Source organism: Auxenochlorella protothecoides (genome assembly GCF_000733215.1).
Source record: "Auxenochlorella protothecoides strain 0710 unplaced genomic scaffold scaffold49, whole genome shotgun sequence".
Classification (NCBI taxonomy): Eukaryota; Viridiplantae; Chlorophyta; class Trebouxiophyceae; order Chlorellales; family Chlorellaceae; genus Auxenochlorella; species Auxenochlorella protothecoides.
Window position 1 is genome coordinate 99,050 of NW_011934252.1, and position 21,407 is coordinate 120,456.

Here is a 21,407-nt window from a genome sequence, read left to right on the forward strand (position 1 = left end):
CAGCGTGGTCTCGCTGTCGGCGCCCCGCTCCCCCTCCGCCTCGCTGCTCGACGGCGGCGGTGGTCCGGTGGAGGGCGGCATTCCAGAGTCGCCCGCCTCGCCCGATCCTGCCTCCCCCGCACCCCGCGTCCGCTTTCGTGCGGGGCTGGGCGGGGCAGAGGACTGCGCCTCGCTCTCGCCCGCGGCGTCGGGCCTGCGCCGCCGCCCGCCCCGCCCCACTGCCTCTGGACGAGCGCCTGCGCCTCGACCACTCCCTCGCCCTGCGCCCTCCTGGCCCCAGAACTCCTCGTCGCTGCCGTCCGCGAGGAAGACGGCCAGGGCCGCCGCCTTGGCCGCCCGACACCGCCGCGGCGAGCGCCGTGGCGCCGCCTCGGGGCCGTCGCCGGCCGCGCCAGCCGCGCCGCCGGCGTCCCGCGACGCTGCGGGACTTGGTTCCCGCGCCAGCCCTGAGTCACGACGCTCTGCAACTTCTTGTACTGGACTCGGCATGGGCTCTGGGCCGCTCTGCACCGCATCGCACTGGCTCACACCCGACGAACCATGCCGGGCCGCCTTCAGCTCGGAGTCTCGGGCAGCCCTCAGCTTGCCGTGGCTCTCCACGGCCAGCCGGTACCGCAGTGCGCCGTCGGCTCCCTCGTCAACCAGGTTTCCGCTCGCTCCAGCGTCGTGGGCTGCTGGGTGGGCGACAGGAGGCGGATGGTGATGGGCCATCTGGGGACTCAAGGCCGTCGAGACGCAACGCGGATCGCCGTTATCAAGTCCAACCCTGGCAAACACCAAGGATCTCCCCCTCCGCCCCAAATAAACTGACCTGGTGCTTGGGGCATGGGGGTGATGTTCCCGGCATCCAGTGCCGTGCTGCCGTCTGTGGCCGGGACGGCCGTGGCCTCACCCTCCCCGTCACTGACGGTGGCGTCGCTGTCTGCAGCATCCTCCCCGGCTGCAGACCCGTCCTGCAAAGCGCCCCGGTTTCCCTCTGGATCAGAGACGTCGCCGGTGCTGGGGACCGTCGCTGCAAGTGAGCGAGCCCAGAGCGTGCTCAGCGTCGTTTTGCATCCAGGCCCGGCCGATGGGTAGCCCTTGCCCCGGAATGCTCCCACGAAAACCTGCAGAGGAGGACATAGGATAGCGCATCGGTGACCAGAAGATCCCTTACCTAGTAGGTGGGGAAGGCATGACGAACACAGTCCTTGGTCATTACAAGGAAGTTGCTTAGCAGACAAGATTCCTCACCGCGAGGAGGCCATTCCCTCCTCAGCAGGCTTGTGTTCTGCGTATGGTCTTGCGCCACCATGCCCCACCCACCGAGTGGTTGAGGGAGCCTGGATCTACAAGCTTTGGCCGCACAGCAGGATCTGGTTTGGCTGCCCAGGGCTGTTGGCTCTTCTGGCCTGCTGTGCTGGGAGCAGAGTTTCCGTGCGCGGGACCCATCACTCGACTCCTAAAGGCGGGGTTGCCCACGAGCTCTGCTGCCGCTTCATCCTCGCTGCGTAATGAGGGGGGGTGAGTGAGTGAAGGTGGGAAAGATGGGGAGCACAAGGGATGGGGTCTGTGATGGCAGCCATCAGAATTGATTCCGCATGAGCTGGTACCATGATCTTGTCCACTTTTGCCACACCTGCCATTGCAGAGCTCTAGAGCCCTAGCCGCGGCAGCCTCGCTGATCTGAGGGCACACCTCTCTCAGTTCCTGGATCTTGCGAACCATCTCACGCTTTTCGTACTCCTCAAAGAGCCGCCTCTGGAGAGCAACCTGTGACGAGGTAGTAATGGTGCATCCTCCTGGGGCAAGATCAGGTGCCAAGTGCAGCTCTGCACAGCCACCCCAAAGACAAGGCAACAATGCAAGGCCGTTTTCACCCACCCTCTGGCTTATGATATCCTGCTCTCTAGTGGTGAGCGTCCGGGTCTCCAAGTCTTGAAAGAGGTTGTCATTCCTGCAAGGCACAGGTGGGAAAGTGGCGCATCAGTGCCCCAAATGTCCAGTTGTACGGTCCTCTCGCCCTTCCTTACTTAGCTACATTCATTATGCGTGCATATACGGAGCGATTGGATTCCACAGACAATGCGCACTCTGCTCCCAGATCGCACTTTTGGGTCGCGATGCAGGCGATGCCTTCGGCGAAAAGACTCTGGAGGTCCTGCCCTGCGCTCTTGTCCATCGCCGCCTCGTTGTGAGGGTTCTCGGCATCGTTTGGAGTCATCGTATCATCAGCATCCAGCGTCGATTGATTCGCATGCCTCTCAAGTGCTGCTGTCGCCATTCGCCCACCCTGCCCGGAATTAGCAAGGTCGGGGATGACGGCCCGCGACAACGCAATGAGGGCGTTTGAAACGCCGGAGGTAGGTTCCACTGCTTTATGTTGAGGATTGATTGCTGCTGCTCAACCGCACGCGCGCGTTCCTCGTTGACGGCAGATGTTAACATTTTGAAGTCAGCAGATTGGTTTAAACCCACGCTCCTCCGCGCGCCAAACATCCTCGACACTCTCCCTGCATACTTCCGCAGTTGGGGCACCCGTGACGAACACTGTACCAATTGGCTATCCTTTAGGTTTGTTAGGAGTTTATCACCTGAATGTACAGTATGCCGTGCTGAGGGAATGCGGACGAGCAGGCGCATGTGAGTTCTCTCGCGTGTCCACGCGGGGTCCCACCCCGAGGCCATGTGGAGCGCGAGCCCAGGACCCAAGGCTCCAAGGTTGAGGAAAGCGCCCTCCCAGGTGAGCTGTGCATGGCGTATGCGCATGGGAAGGTGCCCGAGTTCGGTGGTGGTTGCATGTAAGACCCCCTGGCTGCACTCCGACGCCTCCGAGCAGATGGGCCTGGCCGGCGCAGCTCCCGCTCCACGGAGCTTCCCTAGAGTCCTGCTCCTGGGACTGCTGGCCCTGCTGGTGAGAGCGAGCGCATGGCCATTGGGGACCTGTTTCATGTTCAGCGGCTGTCCGCCCACCCACCCAACCACCCCGGCTCCAACCCCCTCCCTCCGCACCGCACCCTTCCCAGCTGGCGGGCGGCGGGCTCCTCCTCTGGCTCCGCTCCCCACCTGCGCCGCGCTACGTGCTGGTGATCGACGCCGGGTCCTCCGGCACCCGCCTGCACGCGTACGAGTGGCGCGCCTCGCCCGGCGCCGCCTCGGCGCCGCGCGTGCGCGCCATCCCGCCCTCCGCGGCGGCCGCGCTGGTGCCGCGCCGGGCCAAGGCCGCGCGCCGCGCCTACCAGCGCGTCGAGACGGAGCCGGCGCTGGACGCGTGGCTGGGGGACCCGGCGGGGCTGGCCGCCGCCGCGCTGGGCCCGCTGCTGGCCTGGGCGGAGGCGGTGGTCCCCGCCCGCGCGCGCGGCGCCACGCCGCTCTTCCTCGCAGGCACCGCCGGCGTGCGGCGGCTGGCGGAGGCCGACCAGGCCGCGCTGCTGGGCGATGCGCGGCGCGTGCTGGCCGTGTCGGGCTTCCTCTTCCAGCCCGGCTGGGCCTCCACCATCTCCGGGCAGGAGGAGGGCGTGTACGGCTGGGTGGCGCTCAACTATGAGGAGCAGCGCCTGGCGCACAGCGCCACGCTGCCCACGCTGGGCTCCCTGGACCTGGGCGGCTCCTCCCTGGAGGTCTGCTTCGAGGCTGAGCCGGAGGCCATGCCCCCACCCAGCCGCGTGGCGATCCAGGTGCTGGGCCGGTCCTACTCCCTCTTCTGCCACGTGCACCACGGCTTTGGCCTGAACGACGCCTTCTCACGCTCGGTCTCGGCGCTGCTGGCGCAGCAGGGCGCCGCCGCCGCGGCGGCGGCGGCCGGTGCAGGCGCACGGGAGCGATCCGGCGCCCCCCTGCCGCCCAGTCCGCAAGCCTCGCTCTTGTTGAACCGCACGGCCCCCGGGGCCGGCGCGCAGTCCGGGCTTGCGAGACGGGAGGGGCGGCCTGGGGACGGGGCCGGCGGCGGCGCGCGGCGGCGGCTGGCCCAGCGCGGCGACGGCGCCTCGACCAGCACCGGCGCCTCGACCAGCACCGGCGCCTCGACGCTCGACAGCGAGGCCGCGTCGGCCGTGGAGGTCCTCCACCCCTGCCTGCCGGCCGGGTACGCGTCGCCGCGGCCAGTGGCCCACCGCGAGCCGGGCGTGCCGACGCGCGCGCTGCGACTGCTGGGCGCCCCCGACTGGCCGGCCTGCGTGCGGCTGGCGGCGGGGGTCGCGACGCGCGGCAACGCGTCCTCCTGCGCCGCGCCGCCATGCGCGCTGGGCTCGCCCCAGCCCCGCCCGCGCGCCGGCCAGGAGTTTGTCGCGCTGTCCGGCTTCTACGTCGTTCACCATTTCTTCGGTCTGGGCGTGGAGGAAGGCCCGGCCGCGCTGGAGGGCGCAGGGCGCGCCTTCTGTGCCACGCCGTGGCGCGCCTCCGCGGCGCGCCACGCCGACGAGCTGCTGGTGGAGCACTACTGCTTCCGCGCGCCCTACGTCCGCGCCCTCCTGCGCCGCGGCCTGGGCCTGGAGGACCGCGCCGTGCACGTGGGCAGGGATGGCGCGGGCTGGCCGCTGGGCGTGGCCCTCGTCCGCGCGCCCACCGCGCTGCGCCTGGCGGGCGCGTCGGCCGGGGGGCGCGCCCTGCGGCCCCGGCACGCCTGGGCCCTGGGAGGCATCTCGGCGTTCTTGCTGCTCCTCCTGGCCACGCTGCCACGCTGGAGGCAGGGCCTGCGCGGGCGCTGGCTCTGGGCGCGTGCCGCGCTGCGCGTGGACGGCAAGGGTGTTGTTCGCGTGGACGGCAAGGGCGGCCACGCTTCGACGGGGGGTGGGCCCCCACCAGACCCCGCCGCCTGGGAGATGAGGAAGCACCGCGCGCTGTCCATGCCCTGCATGCTGCTGCGGGAAGATTTGGGGCCGCCGGGGACGGATCCCACGGGCCCCCGCCCCAGCGCATCCCGGGAGGCCGAGCTGGGCCTGGAGCTGGACGTGGGCCAGCCCTCGCCCTCCACTGAGTACGAGACCAACCACTGCCTGCCGGGCAGGGGCCAGTCGCTCATCGCACGGCGCGGCGCCTGAGTGGGGCACGGAGCGGGCGCCACAGCTCCCAGCAGATGAGGGAGGGGGCCACAGGCGCAGCCGTGTCGAGCGGAGTGATTCCACGAGCGCACCCTTGGGGTTCCTGACCAGAGGGAACCAGCTTGGGATGTGCTGCCCGCCTGCTTTCCCCAGGGCACTCTGTCCACATACTGCTCGCCCTTCGTTGCCCCTGCCTTACAAGTGTTGGAAGGCAAGAACTCGACTTGTGTTGCCTGACAGACTGCCGGTGCCCCAGCGCTGGCTGACCAAGACCTTTAAACGCACGAGCCCAGAGCGCAAGCCCGCGGCGACCCCAGGCGTCACGCCTCCTCGCCCCGCAGGTCCCTCAGCCCCGCGCCAGCCCACGCCCCGCTGACGGCCTGGAAGGTGTCCTGCACCCTGGCCAGCACGGCCTCGCGCTCGGCCGCCGCCAGCCGCCAGCCCACGCGCTGCGCGAACTTGTCGGGGTGCCACCACAGGCAGGCGCGCGCGTAGGCGCGGCGCAGCGCCCTGTCGTGTCCGGATCTCTTGCATGTTGGGGCGGGTGGAGGACCGGGTGCCCTGCGCTCCAGCACCAGAGCAAGGTACTGCAGGTACCGCTCCGCGTCGCAGGGGAGCCAGGGGATGTGGGAGCTGGGCACGGGCCGCGCTGCGTCAGGCGGCGACCCCTCCGCGCCATACAGCCGGTCCCACCTGGCGATTGAGGGGCGAGAGGGTGGGTGTGGGGGAGGTTCATCAGACGCATGCTGTTGCCACGCAGCCCCTGGAGAGAAGGGGAAGGCTACACCAGGCAGCAGGACCGCCAGACATGGCCCCGAGCATGCAATCCTAGAACCTCCCTGCACCTACTTTGCTATGTCGGAGCGGAGGCGGGTCAACAAGGCATCAGATGGGGCCGGCGCAGGTGCTGTGTGCCTGTCCTCCTGCAGCGTCCCACTGGCTGCCGCATCAGCCCAGGCCCGGCCCGATGTGGCTCCAGGGACGCCGGCCTCCCTCTCGAGGCGCTGCCTCTCCCTGAAAGCCCCCAGGCGCTCCCTCTCCATCTGGGCTTGTGCACCAATGCGAGTAGCGCGGGATGCAGCTGCCTGTCGCGCCCTGAACCGCTCCTCCTCGCTGTCGTACTCCTCTTCTTCGCTGTGAGAGGTCGGTTGGCATTGCGAGGGGGTGTTGGAGGACACAAGGTGCTCCCCTGTTACACCCCAGTCCAACATGGCACGCTTACCTTGACGACTGGACAACCTGCTCCGGCTCGCGCCCACCCGTGTCACATCGGGAAATGCAATTCGTAGCTTGCATTCATCCCATGGGCGACATGCGGACGGCCCACGGTCTGCACAAATGCTCCACGTGCTGCACGACGACGGGACGCCAGTGCTCACCACGACCACTTGCAATTTCGGGATCGTGCTGAATGGGGCAATTCAGATAGCTGTTGCTAAAAATTTGCCGGGTTCTTTGTCTGAGAACGTGCGTTCCGTCGCGCCCCGTTGCGTTTGCCGGGAGCGGTGAAAGCAAACAAGTCGTCCACTGCACCGGGGACGACCCAAAGGATGTGCATTCGAATCCCTAGACTGAGATGATGCACACGTGACACCATGATCGACAGGGCAGAGGATACAGGGCTGGTGTAGTATACAGACGCCAAACAAAGCAGGGAAGGCTGTTTGCCAGCCCGAGGGAGGGGTGTGAATCCTGGGGGACAGCTGCCGGCACCCACTTGTGATGCTGGGTGCAGCAGGTTTGCGACCCCTCCCAGCCATGGCACGTCGCTCCCGCGCTCAGGCGAGGCTGAGTGGGGGGCAGTAGCCCAGCTCCGAGCACACCGTCTGGGGCTGGAGGTAGGTGACCAGCATGTTGATGGCGATGGGGCCGTAGAGCGTGACGTACGCCTCGCAGGAATCCTGCCAGTCGGGGAACATGCTGCAGCTCTCCTTGGCGTACTCGATGATGTCCGCCTGAGTCTTGGGGTTCTGTGACGGAAGGAGAGTTGGAGTTTCGATGGTTGCAAGGGGGGTGAGTCCACCCAGCAGGCGCATACTTTGGCTGGCTTGTGCAATCGGAAGGACAGGGCCCGTACTTGAGGCAGTGGCTCGAGAGGCTCTATATCCTATACTCCGGTACACATGCACATGCAGTCGCTTGTCATGCCAACCCGATCACACCACCAGACACATGCCTGCCCACTGGCCCCCCCCCTCAACCCCCCACATTCTCATCTTGAAGCCCCTACACTTCACCCCTCCTACCGCCCCATTCACAGCCTCTGCGCCGACCTGGATGATGGCGACGGCCTGGAGGACCACGACCTTGCAGTTGTCGCACGACTCCTTGTCGCCCACGCGCGCCGGCCGCTGCTCCACCAGGCTGTGGAAGAGCGCACGCATGGCGGGGACGGCGGCAGGGACCGCAAGCCTGGCGGCCCCGGTGCCGGCGCCGAGCGCGGGGCGGGGGCAGAACTGGGCCACCTCGCAGGCCATGTCGGGGTCCAGGTCGTCCATGATGTTTTCCACCGCCTGGAACAGGGCATCGACGTCCGTGACGCACTTGGGCTGCACAAGGGCGATTCAAGGAGGCGGGATGGATGGAGTCGGACTTCTCGCCGGCCAGGCAGGCGAATGATAGGATGCACCCGGCAAAGGAACATCCAGTTCCATGGTTTCGTGCTCTTGGATCTTCTGATGTATCGTCATCATCCCCCAATGATCCAAAAGCAATCATCAGAGCCCCCGAGGTCCGCCGCACCCGTTTGGCCGGCTCCAGGTCGTTGCAGGCCTGCAGGAAGCCGGTGTGCATCTCGCTGCGGACCTTGGGGTCCTTGAAGCGCTGAAGCAGGGTGAGGGCCACCATGCGGCACATCGGGCAGTCAAAGGGTCCATTGGCGGAGTTGACCCCGGCCACGGTGCCGACGCAGACCCCGGCAAGGGTGCACACATCGTGGGGGTCCAGGGCCGCCACCACCGTGGCCACTACCTGCCTGTACACAGCAGCCAGCTCCTGTGGGGAAGGGGTGGAGGGGCCTTGTAATTGAGACTGGGGGGAGCCGGGAGGGGGCTGGATGGGGGCCTGCAGATACACCATCCTGCAGCACAGGACCTTAAAGAATCCCTACACACGCAGACCTCCCCCATCAGTACCTGCACACAGGTGTCGTGGAAGGCGTCGGGGAGGCCTTCGCACATGGCTCCCACAAGGAGCTCCTGGACATAGGCCTGAGTCTTGGGGTCGGACAGGTAGGCGGACAGACTGACCACCAAACCCTCGCACAGCTCGCAGGCGGGAGCGTCCTGCCCGCGAAGCGCAGTCTGGCGCTGAGCCAGCGGCAGGCCCATTGTGGAGCCTGCAGTGCATGGATGGAGGAAGCACGTCGGCCCGGAGCGTCGATGACAGCCGACACGGTACAGGGGTATCGTTCGACACCAGGACGTACCCGCGATGACCAGCAGGACCAAGCCCGCTAGCGTGCGCTTGGCCATCATCTTCAGCTCCGGGCGCTGGTGGAAGACCGAGCCGACTCTACTGCGCGAAGCAAGATTTGAATGGCTCAAGGGGAGTAGAGGGATGAAGCTGACCCGTCCGCAGATCGCTTTGACGGTAAGGATAAGAAAGCCCTCAAACTCACCGCGTCAGTGCGTGAGAGAATTCAACAAGCGGTTTATTAAAAGCAATCACAAGCTCGACAAATTACGTGCACGGTGTGAATGGAAAGGGACCTGAACAATTCCCGAGAGTTTGCTGTTTTTGGCGCGAGGCTGAGATGGAAGCTGATGATTCTTCCCCAGCCAGGATGGCAATGCCAACTGGAGCAGAGTATGGAGGAGGATGTGACAATTAACTGCAGCCACTTTAATCCCTCTTGTGCGATCTCTGAAATAGAGCTGGGTTTCAGGACGGCCTCAATAGTGGTTATGAATCCATCTGGCAACCAAATACATGGGCAGGGTTCGAAAACCAACCCACCTCGAAACACCAAGGGCCAAGCTTGAGCCCATGAAACATGGATGTCTACAAGCAAATGCAACAGGAGCGACCTCAAGATGGACATTTGGCTGACCTTACAGCCCAGGGTGGGAGGCACTCCTGTCTGCTTACAATCCGTCACGTGCCGACATCAGAGTTCCGACAATGATCCGTCGAAAGACTGAAACGTGAGAAGACATAGCAATATTGCATGTGGTGATACAATATTAGAAAATCTTGGAAAGGGCACGACATGTCGAAGCGCGCTGCCTGGTGGCTTGCGTGCCTGTTGGTGGCGGGGTACTGGCAACAGGCTCTCGGAGCTGCGCAGCCACACCAGCCGTTCCTGCACGCGACGCGCCGATCTGCTCCACATCGCCATGTTCCCGTCCACGAGGGGTGCGCCGTAATTGCCAATGGCCCTGATGCCATCGTATTCAGCGCCACCGAATGCAAAGGTAGGGAAATGGTTGCATTGTGGATTGCTATTGCTACATTTCGCATCGCCAAGCATCCCCCCGAGCGGTGGAATCTCTGCTTCGACTCCCACCCTCCACCTCAGCAGGGGCCGTGGCGCATGCCTCCTTCCAGCGCGGCAAGCACACCCGCCACGGCTGGTCCCAGTTTAGCGTCCATACCTTCAACACCACCGACGATCTGACCCAGCTCCGCGCCGCCGGCTTCCTAGAGGGCTACTTCACCGCCCGCGAGATCCAGACGGTGAGGCGCTGGCGTTGATAAGGCTGTCCTGAAGGGTTGACAGGTCGAGGGTGCTGCTGGCTGTGTGCCTGCCTGGCATCAGGGCCGTGGCCCCAATCCATGCAGCCAGTGCAGTGCCCACCTGCCCCAGCACGCTGCCTCGCCGCACCCTATCCATGCCACTCCTCCCTCCCCCCCCCCCCCTTAACACATATCCCGGATCGCAGCACTACAACAACGTGGTGAGCACTTTCAACACCAGCCAGGCCCAGCGCGACTGGCTGCTGGAGCAGCACGCATGGTCCCGGAGTCAAGCGACAGAACGGGGCCCCTCCTCGCCGGCCTGGCGCGCCGTGGGCCTGACCCTGGCGCAGCTGGAGGGCATGGTGCTGGGCTACGCGGCGCGCCGGCGCACGGAGGGTGACGCCCTGCGCGACCTGGGCCTGGTCGCCTTCCTGGAGACCAGCTCCGTCGGCGACCTGGGCGACATCCGGCGCGCCATCGCTGTGAGACAGAGTCTGAAAACAGCGACCGCTCAGGGGGACCTGCTCGCGCCCTGGGCCGGCATGGGACCCCAGGAGGTCGTGCGCGAGCTGACGCAGGGCGGGCGCTGCAGCGCGCTGGTGAGCGTGACCCCGGACCTCTCCGACCTCCTCCTGGGCCACTCCGCCTGGTGAGTGGGGGGAATTGCATGCCTCCATGTCCGACTTGGTGGAGGGCGACTGCGGGGCAGGAACGGGGTTGAAGGGACAGCACTGCATGGAGGAGGGGTGGGAGTGATGCCGTGTACCTCACATCCTGCCGCTCACATACCGACGAGCGCCACGATGCCCACCACCCGCCCTCCCCCGCCCCACACTCCACCCTCACAGGTTCACGTATGGAGGCATGGTGCGGGTGTACAAGCACTACCGCTGTGCCCTCTCCGACCCGGACCTGCCCGGCACCGCCCTCAGCTTCTCCTCCTACCCCGGCGAGCTCTCCTCCGACGACGACTTCTACCTCACAAACACAGGCCTGGCGGTGCTGCAGACCACCAACCGTGTGCTGAACGAGTCGCTGTTCCACGACGTGCACCCCCACAGCCTGCCCAGCTGGCAGCGCGAGCGCGTGGCCTGCTGGACGGCGCGCGACGGCCCGGCCTGGGCGGCGGCCGTCGCGGCGCACAACTCCGGCACCGGCAACAACCAGTGGATGGTGGCGGACCTGGGCCGCTTCGCCCCCGGCGCCGACCTGACCCCCGGCCTGCTCACCATCGTGGAGCAGATCCCCGGCCGCGTCGCGGTCTGGGACGGCACGCCCCATCTGGAGCGCGGCTACTGGCCTTCCTACAACATCCCCGCCGACCCCGGGGTCTACGCCGCCAGCGGATACGCGGCGGCGGCCGCCGCGCTGGCGGCGCGCGGGCCGGCCTGGGCCGCCGCCGCCGCCGCTCTGTCCTACCACCGCGCGCCGCGCGCCGCCATCTTCCGCCGCGACGCGAGCGGCGTGCGCGACCTGGCCACGCTGCGCGCGCTGCTGCGCGCCAACCGCTGGCCGCACGACCCGCTGGGCGGCGGCTCGGCGCTGGGCGCCATCTGCGGCCGCGGCGACGCCGGCGCCGGCCAACCCGCCGCCTACGGCTGCATCGACACCAAAGTCACGCGCTGGGCTGCGGCGTTGCGGCGTGAGGCCCAGGCGGTGAACGGGCCCACCGCCACGCCCGCCCTCCCGCCCTTTGACTGGGGGCGGGTGAATGCCTCGCTGGCGCACGCCACGCCGCACGAGGGCCAGCCCCGGCGCTTCGAGTACGAGTTCGCCTGGATGACGCCCGACGCGGCGCGCTGGGAGCGGTGATGCGGAGCTGTGTGGTGGCCAGCGTGGGCGAGGCTGGTGAGGGAGGAATGTGAGCAGGCGGGATGATGGGGTGTGCCCAGCCGCGGAGCCAGCTGAGCTTGGCGATGAGGTGGCAGTCGTTTCGTTACTCAACAGTCTGGCAAGGTGCTATCGCACGGTCGGTTTGTCCACACGACCTGGCATCGCCTGAAAATCACCCATGCACCTCTTTGCCACCTCGTCGACTGTGCACCCATAAGTGACTGACATTCGAATTGAGGGCTGTGTGTACAGTACTGTCTACGTAGTACGGAGTGAAACAAGTGCAGGGAACTGACAAGTGCCTTGGACGAGGCGGGTCCTGGGGCTGGCAGATTGCAGGGCACGGGCAACCCGGCAGTAAAATGCCCGGGAATCGCTGGCCAGCGGCATGTAGTGCACAAGGCCAGCACAGCTGCAAGCAACAGATGGGCCGAGTGGTGAGCGCCCTCTCGCGAGGGCGGTCAGGAACGGGGGTGAAGCTGCATGGAGGCTCATCAACAATGGGAGCCCTCGCCCTGTACTGCAGTCGGACTGGGTGGAGGGCAGCTGGATGCACAGGCCATGGGTGGCTGGCCATGCAGTGCCGATGGGTGGGTGGGTGGGTGGGGAGCGCACGAGGTGCCCTCCATCCCCACAGCTGCCGTCGATGTACCCGTCTCAGAGCTGCGAGCTGAGCCAGGACAGCTGCTCGGGGGGCATGGGCGCCATGGACAGCATGCCCGGGTCCAGGGTGGGCATGGCCACGCTGCCCACACTGAGGCTCGGCTCGCCCAGCGCCGCGTACAGGCTGGACGGGGCGGGCGGGGGCGCCGCCGAGTGCATGAACGCCCCGCTCTCGCCGCTGGCATCCTGGGGCTGCTGCCACGCCTGCTGCGCCGCCTGCTGCGGGAACTCCCCCCAGCCCTGTCCGGCCGCCAGCCAGTGCTGCAGGTGCGCGACCTCGCCGGCGCTCGTTCCCTGCGCCGGGGCCGCCGCGCCCGGCCCCGCCCCGCCGTACACGGCGCCCTCCGGCGGGCTCATGCCCAGCAGGGGCAGGAGGTCCGGGGGCAGGTTCCAGGGCTGCGCGGCAGCGTAGGCGCCGCCTCCGAACCGGCTGCTAGCCTCCCAGTCCGCGCCGGCGTCCGGCTGGCACGCCGGCGGCGCGGGGTGCATGGCGGAGCAGGCGGCTAGGTTGGCGTGGGAGGCGTGGGGCGTCGCGCGCGACTGGCTAGGGCCGCCGGTGTCCTCGCCCGTCTGGCCGCCCTCGCTGCCGCCCTGCTTCTCGCGTCGGCGCTGGTTGTGCCGATCCAGCGCCTTCTTGCAGGAACGCTTAGCCCCGGAGAAGTCCTCCACCGGGTGGCCCACGCCGCAGCGCTGGCAGAAGCGGGTGGACACGCCGCGCACGGCGTAGGCCCCGGCCTTCAGGTGTGCGGGGCAGATGTGGTTGCGCTGGTAGTAGAAGGAGCAGGCCCCCAGGTCGGCGGTGCAGTTGTCCGCCTGGCAGGTGTTCTTCTTGAACATGCGCGGGCGGGGGCCGCGCCGCGCCTTCCCCCGCCCGCCGCCGGACTCGTCCACCGACTGCTCGTCCCAGGTGGCGGAGGAGAGGCCGGGGGTGGGCGGCGGGTAGCCGGGGGCCGCGTGTTGCAGCTTGGGGCCCGGGTCCAGTGCATTGGGCGCGCCCCCGGAGCCCAGGACCGGGTGGGCGGCAGGCACCGCGCTGGGCGCGGGGCCCGGCGAGGGGCAGCTCTCGGCCTTCACCAGCTCGTCCAGGGCGAGGTGCAGCTCCATCTCATCCCATTGCATCGGTCCGTCCAGGTGCAGGTGCTGCTGGGAGGGGCCTGTGGTCGGGGACGGCAAGAAGAGGGAGGGCCACCGTCAACACACACCTCCAATGTGATCCTTGGCCCCATCACCTTCCATCTCAGCCATTCCGAGAGAAAGCGCCACACCTCTCCATGAACGCACCATAGCTCGCATCAACGGTACAGTCTCCGCTCTTGCGGGGGGTGCCGGACCCATGGCCATCCAACAGGACGAGCGTCTCTCCTGTCATTACCCCCCCGACCGTGTCTAGGGCTGAGCGTAGGGGTGGAGTGGGCCTCCAGGAGGAGCGAACTTGGTTGTGACGGTGTCCGCCCTCGCAAGACAGTGTTCACAGCCCAGATAAACTCCAGGAACGGACCGCAAACGACTAGAGTCCTTATCCTGAAACGGCCCTAGGAGCCTGTACAGAGTCAGACGCCTTCCTCAGAAAAGGCACCCGCGGCGCATTGTGTTCCAGAATAATGCATGGCGATATTGGGATGTAACGCTTCCTTGCCGGCAGACCTTATCACGTGTGTGGTGCCGCCCGGCTTCGACACACTCACGGACGTTCTGGCAAAATGTGAAAGCGGTCACGTAAGGCTTCCCCGGGTGAATCACGCTTTCCTCCCCGCATGTGCCGCGCGCATGGACCGTTCTGTCCCTGCCTGATTTACGGGCCTGGACCCATTCGTCTCGCATTGATCCAGGCTTGGTTGATTTTGATATTGAACACATAACATCTAGAACCTCTACCCCTCCCTGTATCGGCGCGAGCCCCTCCCTGACCAGCAGTGGCGCAGGTCCCGGGAAACCGCCTAGTCAGACAATGCTCTCCCATGTCCTGAGGGCCTCCAGTGGACGCCTGGGGTGCCGTGGCCTCCATGCCGCCGCCCCCGCACTGGCAGAGCTCTCGGAATGGTCGCGCGTGGACCCCGCACAGCTTTCCGGATCCAGCCCGGCTGCTCTGAGCAACCTGGGTGCGTGGAAAACGTGCCGGAGTGTCAGGGGCTGCCTTGCCCGCAGGCACACCACATGTGTGTGCACTGTCACTGAAGCACACAGCTCCAGATCCTCTGTCCGAACACCCTACCGTCCCCTCCCCCCAGTGGCTGGCGAGTGGACCCAGACGGCCCAGTCCCTGTCGGTGGTGGACCCCATGAATGGCGAGCCCTTCCTCGCCGTCCCCGACACCCAGCTGGACGAAATCCAGCCCTTCATCGACAGCCTGCGCAGCGTGCCCAAGTCGGGCCTGCACAACCCCCTCAAGCTGCCGGAGAGGTGGGAACAGGGGGCGAGGGGGCATGGAGATCGTGTGGGAGGCCTGGAGCTAGCTTGGTATGTGCAGCGTTGAGATGCTGTGGGGTCGACAGTCCCATGGATTTGATACCACCATGGCCGCACGGTTGTATGCCGCCGCCGGGCCGCTGGAATACTTCTGCAACACCAGCGTAGGCCTGCTCATGTTGCACGTCAGCATGCCCCCCCCCCCTATCAGACATGCACACATGCACACACTGCACGCAAACAAATGCCTATCTCCACCATCCCACCGCCTCCGCAGGTACCTCCTGTACGGCAACGTGTCCCGCAACGCCGCCGCGGAGCTGCTCAAGCCCGAGGTGGCAGACCACTTTGCGCGCCTGATCCAGCGCGTGGCGCCCAAGTCCTACCCTCAGGCAGAGGCGGAGGTGTCGGTCACGCGCATCTTCCTGGAGAACTTCTCGGGCGACCAGGTCCGCTTCCTGGCCCGTTCCTTCGGCGTGCCCGGCGACCACCCCGGCCAGCAGAGCAACGGCTACCGCTGGCCCTTCGGGCCCGTGGCACTCATCGCCCCGTTCAACTTCCCCCTGGAGATCCCTGCCCTCCAGCTCATGGGCGCGCTGTTCATGGGCAACAAGCCCCTGGTCCATGCCGACCACAAGTGAGAAGACTGGGCTGTTGTGTTTTTTTCTTTTGGGGGGGGGGGATGCAACAGGTTCCCATGGCTGGGGTACAGGAGGCGATGAAGGGCTTCCGTGCGGCGGAGGCCCGGCAGCGCCTGGCAGGCGACGTCCGGGGTTGGTGGTGTGATCGCCCTACCAGCGCAGTACCGTTTCCTGGCCGACAAGGGTGGCCTTCATCAAAACGCACACACGCGCGCACTCAAACACCCCAACCCCCTGGCCCGGCCAGGGTGGCGGTGGTGCTGGAGGAGTTTGTGCGCCTGCTGCACGCCTGCGGCATGCCACGCGCGGACCTGGACCTGGTGCATGGCCGAGGCTCGACGGTGAACGAGATCCTGCTGCGCGGCGAGCCGCGCAGCACGCTGTTCACGGGGTCCAAGCGCGTGGCGGAGAAGCTGGCGGTGGACCTGCGGGGCAAGGTGTTCCTGGAGGACGCGGGTTTCGACTGGAAGATCCTGGGCCCAGACGTGCAGGCCTTCGACCACGTGGCCTGGCAGTGCGACCAAGACGCGTACGCGTGCAGCGGGCAGAAGTGCAGCGCGCAGAGCATCCTGTTCATGCACGACGCCTGGGCCGAGGCGGGGCTGGAGGCCGCGCTAGCCGCGCGCGCCGCGACGCGCGGGCTGGAGGACCTCACCGTGGGGCCCGTGCTGAGCTGGACCACGGAGGCCATCCAGGCCCACGTGGCAGACCTGCTGGCCATCCCGGGCGCGCGCCTGGCCTGGGGCGGGGAGGCGCTGACCGGGCACGCCATCCCGCCGCGCTACGCCGCCATCCAGCCCACCGCGGTGTTCGTGCCGCTGGACCAGGTGCTGCGCCCCGAGCACTGGCCCACGGTCACGCGCGAGGTGTTCGGCCCCTTCCAGGTGCTGACGCGCTACGGCGACGCCAGCCTGCCCGACGTGCTGGCCGCCTGCGAGCGCATGGACGCGCACCTCACCGCCGCCGTGGTGTCCAACTCCATCCCCTTCCTCCAGCACGTGCTGGCGAACACCGTCAACGGCACCACCTACGCCGGCATCCGCGGGCGCACCACGGGGGCGCCCCAGAATCACTGGTTCGGCCCAGCCAACGACCCGCGCGGCGCGGGCATCGGCACGCCCGAGGCCATCAAGCTGGTCTGGTCCACACACCGCGAGATCATCCAGGACGTGGGACCCGTGCCGGACGCCTCCAACCAGGTCCAGTCCTGACCTGGTGGAAGGGGGGGGGTGAGAATCAGTGGACAGAGATCGGGCCGGCGGCGGCGCGTGCCAACTGTCCTGCGCCCGCGATACCCTCCCCACCGCCCGGGTGGCACCCTCACCTGCCGTCAAGGGGCTCCCCTCGCTCGTGTGCAGACATGAACGACACCTGCCCCTGCCGCCGGCAGGCTCGCATCCCTTGCTCATGCTCTTTCCCCAGCTCTGCCTGGTGCCTCTGCTCTCCCCTTCCTGCTGCCTCTTGTCAACTTTTGGACAGGCGGGGCGGGGGTCACAGGGCGAAGAGCAGCTGGGAGGAAAGGCAGGATCGTGACAGCGAGCGTTGGTGGCTCCCGCTCCCGCGTGTGATGTGCCGCGGGGATTCAGACACCGCCACAGCGTTCGTGCGATTGGTTTGTCAGGGCAGGGGGCAAACATGCATGAGCGTCGGGCCGCTGCTCACTGGATGGAGCAGTTTTGGGGCCGGCCGTCCCCGCCCGCCTTGGCCTGCAGCGAGGGACGGGGCGGGTGTGGCGAAAGGTGAGACCGAGGACAGCTGATGTCGTCGGCGCCCCACTACCTCAGCATCGGTACCGGCGGTGGGCATGGCTTGCCATCGTAGTATGAGGTACCACACCCTGAAACCCACCCATTCCCCTGCCCCTTCACCTCGTCGGCCTTCAGATCGATCAGCTTGGTGCCGTCGATGACGCCCTGGAGCCCAGGCAGGGCCGACGCAGCGCCCAGGTCTGCGGCTTCGCCCCGCTCCTGGCTCGGGTCCCGCGGCTGCACGGCTGCGGGGGCGGCGGCGCCGCCAGCCTCCGCGCTCCGCGGGCTGGCCGGCGCCGGCCCCGCACCCTCCCCCGCCGGCACGGCGGCCGCCGCATCGTCCTTGAACTCGGGTGGCGGCGCACCGACCCCAGGCGGCGGCCCAGACACTGCCGCGCCGACCTCCGAGCCGGATGCCGCCGCAGCGCTGCCCCCCAGCCACTCCTCGGCTGACCCGGGGGAGTCTGTGACCTCCGACCCGACATCCGCCACGGCATGACTTGCCAGGGTCTCGTCGGTCTGGGCCTCTGCTGCCCCCTCATCGCCATGCCCTCCCGCCGCGCCGCGCTCGTGCGCAGCGGCCTCGCCGCCCTCCTGCCGCCGAGGGTGGCGCTTGCGGCCCCCCCGCCGCGACCTCCGTGGCTTGGCCTCAGCACCGGGCTCGGCGGGGGCCGCGTCCATGCCCCCCCCCCCCGCGCTCGACTCCTGCTCGGGCACGTCCTGGGCAGACGCGCTCGCCTGCTGGGCCGGGGCCTTGGGGCGGGGGACCACCAGGACCCGCGAGGGCGGGTCCGCGGGCGCCGGCCCGCCCCGCCGCCCCACCGGCGAGTGCTGGGGCTGCGGCGGGCCGAGCCTGTCATGCACGCTGCGACGCTCGCGGGCCTTGGCGACCCCGCCCGCTGCCTCCCCAGGCCGCTCGGCATGCTGCGGCCGGGGCTCCGGGCGGGGTCTCGCCCGGGGCACAGGTCGGGCCTCGAGGTGCTCATCCCCTCCCGCAGCATCCCGCCTGCGATCACGCTCCCCCCGCCCTCTCCTCTGACGGCCTGTGGGCTCGGTCGTGGGGGGGGCCGGGTGGACTGCGCGTCCCTTGCCTCCTCCCGCACGGCCTGTCCCCGATGGGGTTGTGCAGGGGGGCGGCGCTGATCGTCCAGAGCCCGCTCAGCCTGTGACGGGTGCGGAAGAGGGAACGTGAGAATCGCTGGGCAGGGGCAGACTCCCAGGGTGAGATGCACAGTGAGCAAGGTTTACTGTTTGCACTGCATTCACTTCAACATGCTCTTCAACCCCCACGAGCAGGTACACCCGCCATACCTTCCCGTTTCGGTCCAGGTCCAGCTTGGGCTGGGACCCCAAAGCCGGCGGCGGGCGATACGCTGCGAATCCCTCCCGCACGCGTGTCTCTGGGCGGTGCCGGGGGGCCGTTGTGACGTTCTCGACATCTTGAGGAGGCGCCACTGACTCCAGCCTGCGAGGGGAGTGGGTCCATGATGATGCAAGGCCGCTGGATGCGGCATGCGAGTACGGATCCCAAGCAAGGCCTGGCTATTGCACACTTGTGATGGTCACACTCGGGCCCCCTCCCGTGCCCCCACGCACTGTCGGGAGGTTGAGCGGGACTCGACGGGGGAGCGTCTCCACCTTTTTTGGTAGTCGCTGGCCTTTGCCATGCCCTCGCGACACTCTTGCTCGTACTGGCTACGCAGCTTCTGGTTCTTGACCTGGATTGCGAGGTGAGTGGGCACCAGTCGCTGCAATAGATGGGCACCGACACGCCGGGCGCCGTTGGGCACACTTGCGCAGACACCCCCTGCCCGCAGGATCCCGCATCCACTCACGATCTCGCGATGGAATCCATGAGTCAGATCCAGTCGCTGACGGCTGACTCCCCGCTTCACGTCCGCAGACTCGTCCCATCCCTCTCTCGTCTCGTATCTGGGCCTGCCTGCACTGTCAGAGTGCAGCGTTGAGGGTCCCTCAACCTCCTCATCGTCCACTGCATCCGCCCAGCTTTCCCTGTTAGTCATATCGAGAGTATCTGTTCACTCAAAGTCGCCTGGAACCAGGGGCGAGGGCTGTTGAGGGGTGGCGAGGGAGGAGGAGCTGCCCGCTGCGACCGAAATTCGCACGTGCGCGCATGTGCATGGCTGCCCAAATCCCCTATGCCATGCAATGTTCCGCCAGCCTATGCAAGGGCACCATTCAATTATATCATCTCTGGTGCTTCTCCCGGGAAGACACTGACTGCTCGGGACAGGGGCGCCATGTCGGGGCTGACCCACTCCGCACACTGCTCTGGGGGACCGAGCCGCTTCCATCTCTCAGCTCGCCCTGCCTCCCGCGTCATGCGTGTGTGTCGGCCGCGCTGCACTGCTGCCCCTGCCGTGGCAGCCCCGGCGACCACCCTGCGCTTCGCCAAGTATCAGGGCCTGGGCAACGATTTCATCCTGGTGAGGACCTTGGAGACAGGTTCCTTGTGACAGGACTGGGATTTCACATGTTCTTGGGCGCATAACATTCCATCATATGGGGGCCAGGTTGCCTTGGATGCTGTCTGAGGGGCTCCCCCCTCCCCTCCTGATGCCGTCAGCCTGCCACCCAAACACAAGCGCCTGGCCCTCCACCTCCCCTCATAATTGCAGGTGGACAACCGCCACTCGGCCACGCCCCTGGTCACCCCCTCCCAGGCGGCCAAGGCCTGCGACCGGCATTTTGGCGTGGGTGCAGACGGCGTCATTTTCGCCCTGCCGCCCCAGGCCCCCGACTCCGACTACGCCATGCGCATCTACAACTCCGACGGCAGCGAGCCGGAGATGTGCGGCAACGGCATCCGCTGCTTGGCCCGCTTCGTGGCCGAGCTGGACGCGGATGCGCCAAGGCGATACCGGGTGGACACCCTGGCGGGCCTGATCCAGCCTGAGCTGCTGCCGGGGGGAAGGGTGCGGGTGGATATGGGAGAGCCCATCCTGGAGGCCAACGCCATCCCCACCACCCTGCAGCCCACCACCCCGGTGAGGAGAGGATCTGGACGGTGTGAGCGAGTTTGGGAGGAAGGGGGGGGGGTGGGGCGGGGTTGATGATGGGAGCGTAGAATTTGGGTTCGACTGGTAGGGATGGCCAGGAGATAGGATTTTTGGTGCCACGGCGCTGCAGCTGCCGATCGACCGACCAGGCCTGCCTTCGTCAGCCTCCTGGGACCAGCATGCAGCCAGGGAGCCCTTGCTGGGCTAGGAAAATACGATGCATCACTCAAGCCCTACGCTTCCCCCTTACAAACCTGGGCAGGAGGGCGCGGTGGTAAAGCAGTGCCTGACGGTGGACGGCAAGGAGTGGTTCTTCACCTGCGTGAGCATGGGCAACCCGCACGCGATCACCTTTGGCTACCAAGACGGGACGCTCATACAGGTAGGAATTATGAAGGATGAGATGTATGACAGGGATCGGGTGCGTGTACGCTCGCCGCTCCCCAACCTGAAAGGACCACAAAAATTTCGCCTGTATATACCGTCGTCAATTCGTTTTTCACCACTGGCTTCGGGATCTTGGTCTAGTGGTATGATTCTCGCTTCGGGAGAAGCACCACCCGTGATCCACGGGTTTCGGGCTGCGCCTTGTGCGAGCTTGCGAGAGGTCGGGGGTTCGATTCCCCCAGGTCCCCACTTTTTTTCCCCACTTGCTGCATACAGTTTTCCCTGTTCAAGTAAACATCACGCAAAAACACTGCTCCCATCTCCGCAGACGGACAGCATCGACCTACAAAGGGTGGGACCCCTCTTCGAGCACAACCCCGTCTTCCCCGCCCGAACAAACACCGGTGAGGAGTGTGGGGGCCCTTCATGTGATGTGGACATACGCCCCCTACCATTTCGGTCCCAACATCAGGTCCTACCAACATTGCCCCCCCCCCCCTCCCCCCCCCCCCTTCCTCTCAGAGTTCGTGGAGATCCTGTCGCCCTCCCACGTGCGCATGCTGGTCTGGGAGCGCGGCGCTGGCATCACGCTGGCCTGCGGCACGGGGGCCTGCGCCACGGTGGTGGCGGGGGTGCTGGAGGGCCGGCTCGACCGCTCCTGCCGCGTGGACCTACCTGGCGGTCCGCTGGAGATTGAGTGGCGCCAGGCGGACAACCGCATCTACATGACCGGCCCTGCGGAGCTGGTGTTCGAAGGCACCACCTCCATGACCGGCGACGAGGCCTGACAACCCAGCTGCTGCCCTGCACTGCGCACGGGCCTGATGTTACAAGGCCCAGCACCACATGCTCGTTCAAAATCGCAGGCGCCGCCCGCTGCTGTCGCTGCAGCAGCGGTCATCCTGCGGAGGAGGGGCACGAGGGAAGGCAGGAAAGGGACAGGTACAGAGCCGGGGAACAGAGCCGGGGAATCATAGGTGCTGACATGACCCCAAGGAAGGTGGGGTTGTC

The 21,407-nt window shown here is 66.9% G+C and overlaps 10 protein-coding genes across 10 annotated transcripts in view; 4 read left to right on the top strand and 6 right to left on the bottom strand.

Annotated features, from left to right (window-relative positions):
* Positions 1–2,203, bottom strand: part of F751_4184 (Transforming growth factor beta regulator 1) — a gene marked incomplete at both ends in the record, with an annotated part of 5,323 nt that extends 3,120 nt beyond the window's left edge. The window contains 6 exons of the mRNA XM_011400526.1: positions 536–671; positions 812–1,012; positions 1,440–1,486; positions 1,619–1,752; positions 1,864–1,936; positions 2,091–2,203. Of these exons, the coding sequence (XP_011398828.1) occupies positions 536–671; positions 812–1,012; positions 1,440–1,486; positions 1,619–1,752; positions 1,864–1,936; positions 2,091–2,203 (704 nt within the window). The remainder of the gene's footprint in view (positions 1–535; positions 672–811; positions 1,013–1,439; positions 1,487–1,618; positions 1,753–1,863; positions 1,937–2,090) is intronic.
* Positions 2,204–2,746: 543 nt separating this feature from the next.
* F751_4185 (Ectonucleoside triphosphate diphosphohydrolase 1) lies at positions 2,747–5,018 on the top strand (the record flags this gene model as incomplete). Its single annotated transcript, XM_011400527.1, has 4 exons — positions 2,747–2,893; positions 3,006–3,731; positions 4,020–4,487; positions 4,668–5,018. The coding sequence occupies 4 exons, from the start codon at positions 2,747–2,749 to the stop codon at positions 5,016–5,018; spliced, it is 1,692 nt and encodes a 563-aa protein (XP_011398829.1).
* Positions 5,019–5,338: 320 nt separating this feature from the next.
* Positions 5,339–6,061, bottom strand: F751_4186 (hypothetical protein; the record flags this gene model as incomplete). Its single annotated transcript, XM_011400528.1, has 2 exons — positions 5,339–5,711; positions 5,868–6,061. 2 exons carry the CDS (start codon positions 6,059–6,061, stop codon positions 5,339–5,341), a joined length of 567 nt encoding a protein of 188 aa, XP_011398830.1.
* A 735-nt stretch (positions 6,062–6,796) lies between these two features.
* On the bottom strand, positions 6,797–8,491 carry F751_4187 (Proactivator polypeptide; the record flags this gene model as incomplete). The annotated part of the gene is made up of 5 exons (XM_011400529.1): positions 6,797–6,988; positions 7,292–7,567; positions 7,761–8,012; positions 8,153–8,355; positions 8,446–8,491. 5 exons carry the CDS (start codon positions 8,489–8,491, stop codon positions 6,797–6,799), a joined length of 969 nt encoding a protein of 322 aa, XP_011398831.1.
* Positions 8,492–9,355: 864 nt separating this feature from the next.
* On the top strand, positions 9,356–11,510 carry F751_4188 (Phospholipase B-like 1; the record flags this gene model as incomplete). Its single annotated transcript, XM_011400530.1, has 6 exons — positions 9,356–9,374; positions 9,541–9,695; positions 9,902–10,347; positions 10,547–10,784; positions 10,866–11,027; positions 11,346–11,510. The coding sequence occupies 6 exons, from the start codon at positions 9,356–9,358 to the stop codon at positions 11,508–11,510; spliced, it is 1,185 nt and encodes a 394-aa protein (XP_011398832.1).
* Positions 9,673–9,852, bottom strand: F751_4189 (hypothetical protein; the record flags this gene model as incomplete). The annotated part of the gene is made up of 1 exon (XM_011400531.1): positions 9,673–9,852. One exon carries the CDS (start codon positions 9,850–9,852, stop codon positions 9,673–9,675), a length of 180 nt encoding a protein of 59 aa, XP_011398833.1.
* Positions 11,511–12,188: 678 nt separating the features above from the next.
* Positions 12,189–13,478, bottom strand: F751_4190 (Squamosa promoter-binding-like protein 16; the record flags this gene model as incomplete). Its single annotated transcript, XM_011400532.1, has 3 exons — positions 12,189–13,007; positions 13,086–13,348; positions 13,460–13,478. 3 exons carry the CDS (start codon positions 13,476–13,478, stop codon positions 12,189–12,191), a joined length of 1,101 nt encoding a protein of 366 aa, XP_011398834.1.
* Positions 13,479–14,142: 664 nt separating this feature from the next.
* On the top strand, positions 14,143–16,452 carry F751_4191 (putative aldehyde dehydrogenase; the record flags this gene model as incomplete). The annotated part of the gene is made up of 4 exons (XM_011400533.1): positions 14,143–14,293; positions 14,423–14,594; positions 14,878–15,237; positions 15,489–16,452. The coding sequence occupies 4 exons, from the start codon at positions 14,143–14,145 to the stop codon at positions 16,450–16,452; spliced, it is 1,647 nt and encodes a 548-aa protein (XP_011398835.1).
* A 447-nt stretch (positions 16,453–16,899) lies between these two features.
* F751_4192 (hypothetical protein) lies at positions 16,900–19,013 on the bottom strand (the record flags this gene model as incomplete). The annotated part of the gene is made up of 5 exons (XM_011400534.1): positions 16,900–16,947; positions 17,110–17,727; positions 18,301–18,454; positions 18,628–18,707; positions 18,825–19,013. The coding sequence occupies 5 exons, from the start codon at positions 19,011–19,013 to the stop codon at positions 16,900–16,902; spliced, it is 1,089 nt and encodes a 362-aa protein (XP_011398836.1).
* Positions 19,014–19,331: 318 nt separating this feature from the next.
* Positions 19,332–21,184, top strand: F751_4193 (Diaminopimelate epimerase, chloroplastic; the record flags this gene model as incomplete). The annotated part of the gene is made up of 5 exons (XM_011400535.1): positions 19,332–19,436; positions 19,629–19,997; positions 20,272–20,391; positions 20,725–20,800; positions 20,919–21,184. The coding sequence occupies 5 exons, from the start codon at positions 19,332–19,334 to the stop codon at positions 21,182–21,184; spliced, it is 936 nt and encodes a 311-aa protein (XP_011398837.1).
* Positions 21,185–21,407: the final 223 nt, after the last annotated feature.